The 14939-nt window shown below is 49.8% G+C and overlaps 1 protein-coding gene across 2 annotated transcripts in view; it reads right to left on the bottom strand.

The window, feature by feature from the left end:
• Window positions 1-3123: 3123 nt before the first annotated feature.
• Lrfn2 (leucine rich repeat and fibronectin type III domain containing 2) overlaps window positions 3124-14939 on the bottom strand; it is a 119866-nt gene continuing 108050 nt past the window's right edge. For both annotated transcript variants that reach the window (XM_090355726.1, XM_090355727.1), the window contains exon 3: window positions 3124-5267. In XM_090355726.1, the coding sequence (XP_090211852.1) occupies window positions 4271-5267 (997 nt within the window). In that variant the 3' untranslated portion in view covers window positions 3124-4270. The remainder of the gene's footprint in view (window positions 5268-14939) is intronic.

The following is a 14939-nucleotide window of genomic DNA, read 5'->3' as shown; positions in this document are numbered from 1 at the left end:
TGTCCCAGTAGCTGGAAGGCCAACTTGCTCTCACACACCCTGAGAACTTTCCCTGCAGACACATGGAGATCAGAAGGTACAGAGGCACTCAAGCTGTCCTCAAGGACATCCAGAGCAGGGTGATATGGGATATAGCTCCTTTCCCAGTTGGAAGGTGGATGTCAGACTTAGCACCTTATGTGGCTGAAAAGTGTGTGTGTGTGTGTGTGTGTGTGTGTGTGTGTGTGTGTGTGTGTGTGTGCTCATGGTCTCATGGCAATTCAATGAATGAAAAAATGAAAAATATTTCCTCTGAAGGGAAAAGGCGATTGCTGAGAACGTGGCCACAGGGGTTGAACTGTTTGCTGTAAGAGCGCAAGGCCTTCCTCCCTGAGGAGAATCCTCTTGATGGGGACAAGGACTTTGGAAGAGGAACAGGTGAGAGGCTGGGTTTGGCCATGAGAGCACTGGTGTGTGTGTTGGTGGTGGTGGGGGGACAGTGTCCTCAGGGGAAGAAGCTGTATGCTGTCTGGCAGATAAGGCTGGGGTGGTGAAATTATTAGCCAACAGATCCCATAGAGGTCTCTAGGAGAGGAGCAGAGGTAATATCGGGACTATCCAGCAACTCTTATTTAGACAAGAGTTTGAATCCTGGAGGAATGTGCTTAGTCAGAGGAGGAAACATGTTACACATCAAGAAAGTTCAGGAAGGCCAGTGCAAGGTCAGAAGGAACCACGAAACCAAGGGCTCAAGCCTGAGAACTACACCGATGATTCTGTTTTACCTTGTTACCAAATATAGGGCTCCAAAATTAGATTGTAGGTTTACCAAGTTCAGTGAATGCAACCTATAATCTATAACACATTGAAGGGAGGAGGACCAACGGAGAGGCAGTGTGCTGCCAGGGAAAGAGCTACAGCTTTGTATTTGGACTTGCTGTGTGATCCTGGGCAAGTTCCTTCACTTCCCTGAGCTTCAGATGCCTCAATAAAAAAACGGTTCTAATACTATCTACCTTGAAAGAATATAGTGAAAGTCTTGTAAGAAATGCATGTGAAATACCACACCTAGTACCTAGAAATTGTAGGTACTCAGTAGTTATTAATGAGCACTTATTCACTGAACCACACAGTTCAATATATTGACTTGTGCTGCTACATAGAGTTCGCAGACACTGCAAACATGGTTATTGTAAGCTGAGTTATGCTTGCTCGAAGTGTAAAATGCGCACCATGTTTTCAAAACTGGGCACAAAAAGTAAATGTTGTAAATTTTTTTTTCTTTCCAAGATTGGTCTGTGTAAAATAATGCATCGAATATACTGGGTTAAATAAAACATGTCACTAGTACCAATTTCACCTGTCTTTATACTCAATTTCCTGTAGTTACAAGAAAATTTAAAATTATAGCGTGACTTACATTTTATTGGCACCTATAGTGTGGGTTTGAGGTTGGGTTTGGGGTTATCCTCCTGCTCCCCAGTAAAAGACGGGGTGGGGGGTGGGGAGGGAAGACATTGTTCCCTGCTGGACAGAAATGAGGATAAGGGCCCTGTGCGCCCCTAGTGGCCAGGAAGAAGAAAGCAGGGTGGTAGGGCAGGTGGGAGAAGACAGACTCAGGTGACAGACAAGTGGGAAAAGTCTCTTCTCGGCCTGGAAATTTGCTTCCAGTTGTCACTCTGTGCCACGAAGGCTGCTCCAGCCCTGTTTCAGGATGAGCGCAACCCCACCCTTGTTTCTCACAACTCCCCCTCTCACAAATGGAGTTGGCAGGAAGTAAGCTCTGGCCAGGCTGGCACAAGCACAGACAGAGAAAAACGCCACTTCAAAGTCATCTTTAGAAAAACAGCAGAGTGTCCAGAGAAATGACCAGAAGACATTCACAGACATGAGTATATTCTTTTCTTCTTCTTCTTCTCCTCCCTCCCAGGAAGTGTGAGTGTGTGGTTCTTTAAAAAAAAAACTGTACATTTTCCTGTACTATTTTTTTTTTAGTGAAGATTGGCATTTATATTCTGACCACAGGAGGGACATTTCTTTCCCAGACTGCAGGTCAGAATCATGACAAACACAAGAGCAGGTACTTACCATGTCATGCCAGAGCTCGGGCACGGACAAGAGAGTCAGTGAACTGGTGACTCCCTACCCTGTTCACTGCTTCCTTCTGTGAGTTAAAAATCCAAAAGCAAGGGAAGGTGGTATTTGTAGCCACTAGGGCTACATTTTGACAAGATGAATGGGAGAGATGGAGGGGGAAGGAGGAGGAAGAAGAGGAGGAGGATGGGGGGAGGTAAATGAGAGAGGAATGAGGAGGAGGAGGAGGAGGAGGAGGAGGTTTACTTTCAAGTCATCCAGGTCTCTGGGGGCTGTCTCATGATGGAGAAGAGCTGTCCTCTAGAGCAGGGCCTGGCTTTGGAGACGTAGCCTGTTCTCAGGAGAGGCTGATTTGGTCTTGTAATGAACTTATCAGTACCCGAAAAGGATGGGGAAAAAAAGTCGAAAACACCAGAAACAAAACAGAATGAAGACAGGAGAGCAGAAGGAAGGGGAGGGGAGGGGAAAAGAGAGAAGAATGTGGCTAGGAAGGAACAGCAGTAGGATGGCTAGCAAGTATATGGCTTGAGGGTTTCTGGGCCGGAGCCAGAAGGTAAGCCTGTAGAGACAGTGCTACCCTGCACCATGTGTCCTTCAGCTGGGTTAAGGACCCACGGCTCCACCCCAGCTCTGAGCCCAGCCCCCAAACCCTGTATGATCTCACCTGTGTGTGTGGTTTGCATGTTGTGTGGTTGACTTGCAGAGGAAGATAGCAGTCTGTGCAAAAGGCTTGGGAGAGACACAGAATGAGTGGAAAGTTGAAGGAGTGGAGAGGTAGTGCATTGAGCATGAGGAAGCAGGCAGAGCAGGGGCTACTGGCTTCAGGAGCGCCCCCTTTGTTCCCATCCTGTCAACCCCATAAACAGGTCCTCTTCAGGAAACCAGGAGAAGCCACCTCCTCTCCAATACCCAGCCCCAAGCTCTGCTCTGACACTGTCCTAAGGAGGGAAAGAGGTTCCCAGACCCCAAACACCCCTCCACCCACCCTGGAGGAAAGCAGCTTTGCCTCTGGCCTGGACAGGTCGTCAATGAACTATGTAATCTCCAGCAAGTCTCTTGGGCTCTGGAGAAGAAGGAAGACAGAGGCAAGTGTGAGATTACTGTAAATGCACCCCAATATCCAAAAGTTTTGGATTCTTTAAAAACAAAACAAAGAGACTTTGCTTCCCTCCAGACTGGTAGCTTGTGTCCACAGTGCCACTAAGCTGGACACACTCTACCCGCAGACCACAGCTGGGAATTGCTAAGGGAACTGTGACCTTGACAGTGTCTATCTTGGGATTTGGGAGCAGGTAGGAAACAAAGGTCTAAAGAGAGTAAAGGCTGCACCCACATCAGTCGGTGGGTGGTTCAAGTCCACCGTCCTCCCATCATCCCCCACTGCTCTTCCAGGAGAAACTTCACTGGCCAGCAGAGGCACATGAGGGCTTCCTGTCCTGACTCACTGTCCCTGTGACACATGGAGAGTAGGCTTCCACTGCCTTCTAGCTCCGGTCCTCCACTCTGATTCTGTACAGATCTTGGGCTTGACCTTTTGGTTTATGCTGCCTTGCTGGCTGTGGGTGTTGTGTTTCCACTGTGTGTGACCATCATTAGTGGCCTCCCAGAGTGGGGCAAGGGTGGGCAAAGCAGGACTGGGAATCATGGGGTCTTCATCCTACCCTGCCCCACACAAGACCAGAACCAGAGGCCTTTCCATGTCCTAACAAACGACGATAAGACCACGGTTTAGCCCAGGGCTAGCAGACACATGCTTGGCCATGCAAAGGAAACTCTCAGTTATCTGGAAGAATGAAGAGGAAGAGTCTGGGAAATGGAAAAAAAATAAATTAAGAAATAAGAAAGACAACACGAGACCCATAAGCAATCCAAAGCCACTTGCTTGTCGCTACATTTGTGATCAGAAAGGCAGAGTGTCGCCTCTCCAAACACCCAGGGCTCAGTCCGACATTTGAGTGAGTCTGAATTCCCTGAGCACACCCCGCTGGGTGGTGGGGACGGGGGCCTGGGGAGGTGACATGGATGGGGGGGGATAGTGGCTGGGTGGGAGGGACAAGAGGCCATTGACAGGGAGGCAAAGCGGTCCCCAGATGTAAACATCACCATGGAAACGCCACACAAAAAAAGAACTTGCCATGAGGACCCTCCCTCCCCACCCTTCCCTCTGAGGGAAGGAGGGAGGGCACTTGGCAGCTGGCTACACAGTACTCTCCATCACCCACTCGGAGCTTCCAAATGTCCCCCGGGCCCCCACGAGGTCACTCTCCTCGAAGGGCAGGAGCATGCCATTGACAGAGAGGCTGCGCTTCGTCCAGATGTTGGAGACCCTCCGAGGGGGGCTGTAGCCACCAGGGGCTACCCCGCCGGCTGCAGAGGCCGCAAACTCCCCCATGTCAAAGGAATGGCTGCGCTTGGCCTTGCCCTCAGCGGGCAAGGGGAGCAGGCTGCGGGCGCGGACGGCCGGGGGACCCAGCAGCGGCTCGCGGTCCGAGTGCTGACCCCTGGCTGACGTCGCTGACCCTCTGCCCGCTGGAGTCCTGGAGCTCAGCAGCTCCTCCTTCCGCTGACTCTTGAGGTCCAGGGAGGCGAAGGCCCCCATCAGGCGATCGAGGTTGGGCTTGGAGCGAGGGGCAGCGGGTGGGAGCCTCCAAGGGCCCCTGGCCAGCCCTGCAGCCTCCCCACTGCCCAGGGAGCTGGAGGACGATGAGTCGCTGCCTCTGGCCAGGCTGGCGCTGAAGTCCAGGAGCTCGTTCCTCACCACCACCTTGGGCGGTGCCTGCGGGGCCTGTGCAGCAGGCACGCTGCCCACGCTGCCCAAGCTGCCCAGCGGCGGAGGCTGGGCCCCATTGGTCTGTGAGTACACATTGCTGACCGTGGCCGCCGCCGCTGCCATCTTGCTGGGAGCCTCGTGGTTGCAGACTTTGTAGCGGACCATGAGGATGACAATGAAGACCAGCAGCGTGGCCACGATCACACCCCCGATGGCCAGGATCATGGTGCCACCCAGCAGCTGGCTGTGCAGCGACTGGCACTGCGGGTAGTCCGCCTTGGTGAAGAACTGCGCGCAGCCCACGATGTTGGTGGCCGTGAGCGTGGTGGCCGCGTCATCCCACACGGCCAGCACGCACAGGTCATAGCCAGTGCCCGACACCAGGTTGTTGACCACGAAGGCCTTGTTGGAGGCTGGGATCATCCTGGGGGAAGGAGGGAGACACAGAGAGTGAGGGAGAGTGGAGAATAAGAGTAAAGGGATGAAGAGGGGATAGAAGCAGAAACAGAGTGATGGAGGGGGGAAGAGGGAGACTCACACACACAGAGAAGGAGGCACAGCGAACATAAAACCACAGAGAGGCGAAGAAACAGGAGGAAAGGGAGTTGGGAAGACAGAGAGGAAGGGGAAGAGGGGGATAGGGTGGAGAGGGAGCAAGACAGGCAGATGGGAGGAGAGAGACCCAGATAAGGGTTGAAGTGAGTGGGAAATGAGAGAGGCATGGAGAAAGGGGGAGGCGGAGAGGCGCATCAAAGGTCAGGTGAGGGAAAGGGAAGAAGAGAAGCCCCACTCAGTGGAAGGAGGAAAGGCCTGGGGAAAGGCAGAGGGAGAGAGCCAGAGGTCAATAGATTAGAGGTGGGAATTCTTGCAGGGATTAGATCTCTTGCATCAGCCACAAATGTCCCCCATCCTGTGAGATTCCTCTGGATCGCCAGGCCCACCAAGCACTCTCTAGGCCTGGTGCTGTGCTAAGTCAGAACTGAGGTCCTGTCTTAAGCGGTCAGCCGCCCTGCTTCCCCTCCCCTTCCCACCAAGGTTTTCCTTGACTCAGAATGGGCACTGGCTGCTGCAGATTTCGGGGTTAGGGGTGGGGGTCTAAGCAGCAAAGGACCAGAGGTGGAGATCAGATGTACCACCCAGAGGGTGAAATGCCTCCCGTGGGGACAAGTGACTCCTACATCACAGCCACACTGGAAGTCTGGCTCCTCCAAGAGGCCAAGGCTGGCCTAACCAGGACAGCCTAGCCTGACCCACATACCTTAGCCTGCTGGCCAGGCATGTCCCCATGTCTGAGCCCACGTACTGCCTCATGACTTTCTCCTTCTTGGACCTCCTGGAAGCCTGTACCCGGCACGGATCTCTAAGACCTTTGTCAGAGTCACGTGTGTTTCTGCTATGCTGGGAGGGAGATGGTGCTGGGGTCAGCCCAGAGAAGCTCGTGGAGAAACCTTCAACTTGTTTCTTCTGTCCCCCTCAACACTCTGCCACTTTTCTGTCTCATGGCTTGAAAATGAAAAGGCTCCATCTACTTCCATCAGCCCTTCGAACCTTGAGCTACACAACTTCATTGAGATTTCAAATATGAAATATACTCGATGGAGGCTGGAGACATCCGCTGGGGAGCGGCATGGAGGACGGAGCTGACAGGCTGGCAGCTCTGGAAGCTGCTTGACCCTCCTTGCCACTGCGCTGGGCCCTTAGAGTTCATTTACCCCACATGGCTTGGGGCAGAAGTTGTCGGAGAGGGGAGGTGGAGATGGATCCAGCCAGGGTCCCACAGGGTGCCTCTGGCTTGGCTGAGACTTGGTAGCTTCTCTAGGTCTTTACCTGGATATCAGGAAAGGAAAGATACTAGGGTGGAGCTTGGACCCAACCCCCGCCACCAGAGGTGCTCCATCACTTGACCGACTCCCAGGCACTGAGACAGGGCGGGGCTTCCGCTGCAGGACATGGCTGTCCACAATTGCTCCTGTATCTTACCCACGCGGCAGCCCCAGGCCACGGGAGCTGGACCACAAGGCCAGAGACCCCCTGGGTGCTTACCTGCCTTCTCCTTGCCGGTGGCAAGAATATACTCTTCCCTCCTCCTCCCTCCCAACAATGACTTTGAGGTAGTTACCTCTACTGTGGCCTCCACTTTGAGGATGAGAAACTGAGGCACAGAATGGATCAGCTAGGGCACGGGAGTTTGGCCTTGTGGTAGAGTGCTTGCCCGAAGATCCAGGTTCGATTCCTTAATACCACATACATAGAAAAAAAAAGCCAGAAGTGATGCTGAGGCTCAAGTGGTAGAGCTCTGGATTTGAGAAAGTCCAAGGACAGTGCTCAGGCCCTGAGCTCAAGCCCAGGACTAGCAAAAAGAAAAAAAAGAAGAATGGATCAGCTACCTGCCCAAAGATGCCCAGCCAGTAAGTGGCTCCAATCCAAACAATCCAGCTCCTCTCATCTTCCTGACCTACCTGAAGCTTGCTTCCCCCACTCCCCCGCCCCTGCTCCTGCTCCTCCTCCTCCTTCTTTTTCTTCCTCTCTCTCTCCCTCTCTCTCCCTCCCTCCCTTCTTCCCTCCTTCCCTCCCTCCCTCCCTTCTTCCCTCCCTCCCATTCTCTCTCCCTCCCATTCTCTCTCTCTCTCTCTCTCTCTCTCTCTCTCTCTCTCTCTCTCTCTCTCTCTCTCTCTCTCTCTCTCTCTCTCTCTCTCTCTCTCTCTCTCTCTCTCTCCACAGACCAGTTTCCCAAGTCAGTGGAATCATAATGTTGTAAAGCTACAACAGCAGATATGGCAGAACCACATGGATTCAAGGTGGATTCTGGAAGCAGCAAGAAGGGGCTAGACTGTCAGAAATAAAGCCATGTTCTCCTCTAACCTGTGTGTGTGTGTGTGTGTGTGTGTGTGTGTGTGTGTGTGTGTGTGTGTGTGGTTGGGCAGGAAGAGTGGTTAAGGACAGCAGGAACCAATATAGTGAAAACATCCCAGCAGATGCTCACCAGGAACCATCACCAGTACCCACAGGGCCTTTTCTTGAGCTGGGAGATTTACTGCCTTGCCTCACTCAGCCTCCCGAATCCCCCGGAGGACGTGTTTATCACTTCCACTTACGGAAAGAGGAAGCTGAACAGTGGCACTTTCCTGCAGGGAAATGATGGCTCTGAGACCAGCTAGGATCTACTGAGTGTGATTACACGATTGCACACTTCTTCATCCAAGGCGTGATTGCTCCAGGTAGCAGAGGAGCAAGGTGCACGAGAAAGTTCTGTGAAATGACGAGGGCAGAAACAGAACTCACTCCCCAGTGCTGTGGGACAGGATAGGAATCAAGGGGCAGTGTGGGGTCTCACGCAGAAGGTGAGGTGACAGTTTTGTTGGTTTTGTGGTTGATATAAAGAACACAAAGAGCTGAGTGCAGTGGCTCTCATCTGTAATCCTAGCTATTCAGGAGGCTGAGACCTGAGGATCGAGGTTCAAAGCCAGCCCTGGCACTAAAGTCCATGAGACTCTTATCTCCAATTAACCACCAGAAAACCAGAAGTGACGCTGTGACTCAGAGAGTAGGTGGTAGTCTTGAGCTGAAGAGCTCAGGGAACAGCACCCAGGCCCTGAGTTCAAGCCCCATGACCAACAAAAAAGTAAAATAAACAAAGTAAATAAAGAACACAAAAGTAGGAAATGAATTCTGCATCTGTCTCAAGAGTTTGAATGGTGGCCAGTTCAAAATGGATCTAAGACTTTCACACATAGCCTTAAATGTTAGAACTACTACGCTAACCCCTGGAAAACAGCATCAACTTCCTGAAGGGAACTCCACTGGCTCAGAGAACAAGAGGAGGGAATGGCAAATGGAAGCGCATCAAGGGAACGGCTTCTAGACAGCAAAGACCATATCCACTAGAATGAGGAGATGGTCCAAAGGATGGGAAGAACTCTTCCCCAGTTAACCATCCACAAGGGATTCATAAGCAGAACATGTAAACATGGCATGAAACAGCACCAAAGGCTCAATTAGAATTTGAAAAATGAATTAACCAGACAATACTTTCTTGTTTGAGACCAGGACTTGAACTCTTGATCCAAGGCTTTTGCTTATTGGCTGACATTCTATCACCCAAGCCACACCTACAATCCCAATGAGACAACTATTGAAAGAAGTTCAAATGGCCAATGAATATATGTAGAAATGTTGAACATGCCTGGACATAAAGGAAAGGAAGGCACATCAGAGCAACACTGAAATCTCATCTTAGATCTGTCAGAATGGCTGGCACAAAAAAGGCAAACAACAACAAATGCTGGAAAGGATGTGGGGGTGGGAATGGAAAAGAATGCATATACAGGCTGATGGGAATATAAATTAGGGTAGCCATCACAGAAATCAGTGTGCCACTTATTCAAAAGCCTAAAGGTAGAATTCCCATGTGACCCAGTGACATCACTCTGGGGAATATGTCCAAAGGAATGTAAGACAGGGTACAACTGAGATGCCTGCACAGCGAATGTAACAAACATGTACCTGTAAATAGGTATATGAATAAAGAAAAAATATATATACACACACATATGTGTGCACAATGGAATATCATTCAGCCATAAAGAAGAATGAAACTTTATTATTTGTGGGGAAATAGAAATAGAGATCCTCATGGTAAGCAAAACAAGCCAGGTTCAGAATGACAGTGAATGCATGTTTCCTCTGAAGAATATAAACTGATATACAGATATGTACGTATTTGTATTGTATATATATGCACATATGTATATATAAAATATGCACATCTATATAATGTAAATGCAAATGTGGGACTGTTTGAGGAAAAGCAGGAGGGTGAGGAGGAAAGGGAATTATGGGGAATGAATAATGTGGACGTATGTCTATCATGATGATGACATAATGAAGCTGAGATGAGGAGAGATGGTATATGTATGGATGGAAATTCTCCAGTAGCACTCCCTGATACAACGAATGTACACTAATGAAGAAAGAGAGGAATCCAAGCTCCTCTATGGACTATCAGGCTGCCAGACATGTTCTTGTCCTGACACCTGCACACATACCCTTGACCTTGGCTAGCTTAGGCAAGGAAACATCCCAGACCAAGCCTGTAGGGGCAGAGGAACAATTGTAAGAGGGTATTGGGAGAACCACGGAGGAATGGATGATAACCTAAGGCTGATGTGTCATTAATCCAAGCAGCTGATCTGTACACACACACACACACACACACACACACACACACACACACACACACACACACCATCCTGCCCTCACTGCCTAGTGAGGTGAGCAAATCATGTAAGTCAGTTCTACCCAATGTGTGGTTCATAAATTGACATTCAGCTACAGATTCTCTACTCTCTGTGACCAGACCATACAGAAGAGAACTGAGAGTACACAGTCAAGTTTTACAGCAATTTGACACTGTCAAGTCCAAGTGCATGGTTATTTATTATTTATTTTTCTGATAATTGATTTCCATTCTCTGGTTTGCAGCAGATAGGGAAGCATTCCCCCACAGAACACCTGGAGATGAAGGAGGACACGGTGGAGCTCGGCGCCTCTGCCCTGGTATAACAAACCCCCAGGCCCATGAAAATCAATCTCCCTTGTGCAGGTCCTCTCTGCGTTTGCAGACAGTTCTACCTGCTAGGTGCAGAACACATCTGGGATGGGATCCAGATGTAGCCGGATGCCTTTTGCCCTTGACAAAAATCATCCCCTCATTAAGACACAATGGCCTAGAGAGTTCAGTGTTTGATGCCAGGGTAACCTCACCAGTCAGGGACCAAACAGATAGGTAACCAACTTCCCTCCCTGTGCTGTGCCCAGCCCTGTGGCTACCTTCCAGGAAGAATCCAGCCGATGTGCTCGTGATCACACCAGCTACCTACTAAGGCAGACAGCAAGGCCTGGGAGGCACAGAAAGTTAGCTGTACCCACAGCAAGTCCCAGTTCTGTTGTGAACAACTCATTCCTGAAGCTCTGAGGCATTCCTTTCCATCATATAAACTGGTGGCGTCTCTGTTAGCAGAGAGCATGAATTGCTATTTTAAGTTAAGTTGCTCCAACATGTTAAATTTAATTAAGCTCTTATGCTCTAAAACACAATTTGAAACTGCAACCCCAGCACTTACCCAGGAAAAATAAAATGGGTGCCTTTTCCCTCTCTCTCTCTCTCTCTCTCTCTCTCTCTCTCTCTCTCTCTCTCTCTCTCTCTCTCTCTCTTCTCCCTCCCTCCTTCCCCCTCTCCCTCCCTCTTTCTCTCCACTAGCAGATAAATCCACAAGGTAGCTGGATATTATAATCCTATCTTCTAAGGAGATTGAGGCCCAGAGGCTCTGGTTTCAAAACCAGCCCAAATGTTGCTCCTATTCTATTCTTAAAGGTGTGAGACTCCATCTCCAATCAACCAGCATGAAGATGGACTAGAGGCATGGCTCAAGTGATAGAGCACCAGCTGTGAGCAAACAAACCAAAGGCCTGTGGCACCAGAATTAGCAAAAACCAAAAAGGAAAACAAATCCACAGAGGCATAAGGAGAATTTGCAAAGTATCCCAGGAAGGCTACTGTTTGCTCTTCCTCCTACCTCTGCCCTGCATGGCAGAGAACTATATTTCCCAGGCTCCCTTGCAGATTGGAAATCCATGAATTGGACCCATTGCAAATGGGAAATGCTTGAATAAAAACATCTGACCATGTACAGACTATTTTCCTGTTACAATATTGTTCTTCAAACAGTATAGACTCACAACTTTTCACCTAGCCTAGCAGGAGGCATGGTAAATAATAAAAGGTGATTTTGCACCTAAGGGAATGAGTGCTTGTTTGGGTCATATGTAAATACAACCATTCCCTAGCAGTGAGTTTAGCATTTGTGAGTTTCCTTACTACAGGACTCCTGGAACCCATCCTCTTCCGACTCCCGGGGACTGAAATGAGATCTTCTTGAGTCATAGCGGAAGCCAGTCTCAGAGCCACACCTACTGTATGACAGCAAGTAACCAAGAATAAAAATTATATGTTACTCTGTAGTAACGGCTACCATTTAGTAAGCACTTCCTGTATTTGGAGTAGTTCGTAAGCATTAGCTAACAATTCTGTAACAACCCTGCGGGGAGACAGAATTATCACCTACATTCTAACGGACCATGAGCTGAGATTCAGAGAGGTTAAAGTTCTTCATGGGTGGTGATGAACTTGAACTCAATGACCAGTGACTATCTTGAGTGCTCCTCTTTCATCTCCACCTCTAGCCATGCACCTACGGAGCCATCCAGACCCCATTCGTCCGCCCTTTCCCAAGAGCATTGCTTCCCAAATGTCTCTCTTTTCTGAAATCAAGCCGAGCATTCCTAGCCTCTCCTAAGCACGTGGCTTCCAGCTTCTGGTGAGCTGTCAGATCCCACAACCAGCGGCCTTTGGCCTTCTGTGGGAGTCTGAGCAGTAGAGAACAGCAGGACCCCAGACTCTCCTGACGAGACCCCACACTTCCTCAGCATGGCCCTTCACACATGTGCCCAGTGGGGACACCCTGTCTTTCCCCAACCTTTGCTCCTATTCTATTTAATGGAGTCTCTGTCACTGTCGCCTGAGTATCCCCTCCCCAACAACACAGGATAGTCTTCCAGTCCACACAAAGTTCTGTCTGTCTGTCTCTTTCTTGACGATAATGATGATGATGGCAGTAACTTCTATTTATCTTCTGGAAAAGCTGAGGAGAGCTTGCTCCACAAGAAGGTTGTCAGATCAATTACAGCTCGTTGCAAAGGCAGGGGTGTGCGAAATGAAGATTCCCTACCAGCTGTGTCCAAGCACAACACACTAGACTCCGCTGGCAGCTAGTCAACACGTCTAATGATGAATCAGATCCAATGATTTGCCCCTGCTGGCAGACCCATCCTTACATGAGGGGGAGGAGGGGACAAAGCCAGCACCATCCTTCTGAAAACCACCATTTAGTGCTTGCGTTCAAAGCCTTCATGCTGTACCTGGAGCCCTACCGAGAAGATGGCCCGGATGCTTGAGGATGACTGGCACACTCGTGCAGCGTTCCGTGTGTGCAGGCAGTTCTGGTACACGCTACCACACGGAGGAGCCTTGAGGATAACACTGGGTGCAGAATGACAGATCCTGCAGTCCAGCTCCCTGACAAAAAAAGGACAGTCCCAAATGGGGTTTGTCACTGGGGGCAGAGTCTCAGCTGGGGCCGATGGGAAAAAGTTCTGAAGATGGATGGTGGGGATCAATGAATCTAACACATTCTAATCTAGTCTCACACAGTCACTGCCTGAAATGGTAAACTTTATGTATGTTTTAACACATACACACACACACACACACACAGAACGCTATCACAAAAGAAGTTCTACCAGGTGGGTGGAAAGAGGACAGGTCATTGCAAATGTCTTTGTCACTTCACGGAGGCTGAGGACACCTGGGGCCCAGCCCCACAGATAAGGCTTCTTGGTTCTGTTGCCCGTGGAATGGCTGGGCCAGTGAGAAACACAGAAAGAATGGCTTGAGTGGGTAGTATGGTCCCCTGTCCATCTGCTTGCCCTTCTGCATGGAGGAACCTGTGATTAATGAGAGACCTAGGGAGAAGTACTGAAGACGGAGAGGACCACAGCAGCAGGTCTTGGGTTCAAACTCTGGCCAGATGTGGAAGAATCTGGGACTCTGAGTAAAAGGTCTGGCCCTCATGATTTGAGCTATTTCCCTGCAGCCGCTTCCTGCAAATCCTGCCAGGCTTCAATAGAGGAAAGTGAGTGGAATTGTCATGATGCCCAGCAATAAATAAGTGAACAGCAAACACAAGGCTTTCCTCCATGAGAAGTCTGTGGAAACTCTCGTGGCCTGTCTGTGCTCCTACAACAGACATGCCACAGCGTGGGTAAGTCACTTCATAAAAACCAGAAATGCATTTTCTCTTCATTGTGGGGGGCAGATCCTCACCTGGAAGCAGGTGAGGAAGGAAGAACAGGAGAAAAGGAGAATTCCTCTTCACCCCAGAGCCTTGGTCCCATTTTATGACTCCGCCATCTCTTAGAACCCCCATCTTCCCTGCCACCCATAAGTAACCTCTAAGGAACCATGTGGGCTCAAACCACAACACCCTTATGTTGTGAATCAAGTAAAATGAGGTGCTCATTGTTTTCATGAATGATGTTGGGGCCCTGTCTCACATACCCTCCCAACACATACACACACACACACACACACACACACACACACACACACTATAACCCTTCCCTCTGTCAGCTGAGAAGCCCTGTAGAAGGAAATGATATAGATCCTTAGAATAAATTCGGACACAGTGGACAAAGCTTACGGTGTCATGCTGGACAAGACACCATCTTTGAGGTTCGCTGCTTCTTCATCAGCAAAATGGCTTCTTGATATTGATGATACGGTGCCTTTGGGGGTTGAGTGCAATCTTATACTACGGTCATGTAATAAAACAACCATGATTGCCAGACACCAGCACAGCTCATACCTGTAATCCTATTAACTGAGGAGGCTGAGATACAGATCACAGTTCAAAGTCAGCTCCAGCAGAAAAGCCCCTGTGAGACACCATTCCCAAAATGATCAGCAAATAACGGCTGGAGGCATGGCTGGTAGACTGTCAGATGAACTAGCAGTGTAAGCAACCATGAGACCCTGAGTTCCAACCCTATACTGGCGACAGAATCAGCCATGATACTGGAATTTGGTATCTGAGGATCAAGTTCAAATCCAGCCCCACTGTCTGCTGGTAGGGCGATCTTGTCTAAGCTGGCATGTCTCTCCTGCATCTCATCCTCCTTGTCTGTCAGATGAACTGTGCATGACTGCTGGCCTCACAGGACCACTGGATAAGCATACGAAGATGCGAGGCTACTCAGCTAGAGCCTACGTGTCGCAAATCCTTCACAGACGAGGGCTGTCACTTTCCATAATGAGGACACTCAGCGTGATGGAAACACAGACTGAACTTCCTTGGGGGCTGCTTCAAACCATATGCCTGGAGGCAGACCCCCACAATGAGTGGCTGGTGCACACTGGCTTGCTGTGTCCTTCTGCCCGCTGCCTCACCCCCTGGAGAGATGCCCTTTCTACCAGGTGGTC

This window comes from Megascapheus bottae, chromosome 22 (assembly GCF_031878675.1).
Source record: "Megascapheus bottae isolate mThoBot1 chromosome 22, mThoBot2.hap1, whole genome shotgun sequence".
NCBI classification, from domain to species: Eukaryota; Metazoa; Chordata; class Mammalia; order Rodentia; family Geomyidae; genus Megascapheus; species Megascapheus bottae.
Note: the sequence above shows the minus strand (reverse complement) of the source record. Positions and strands in the feature narration are given on the sequence as shown.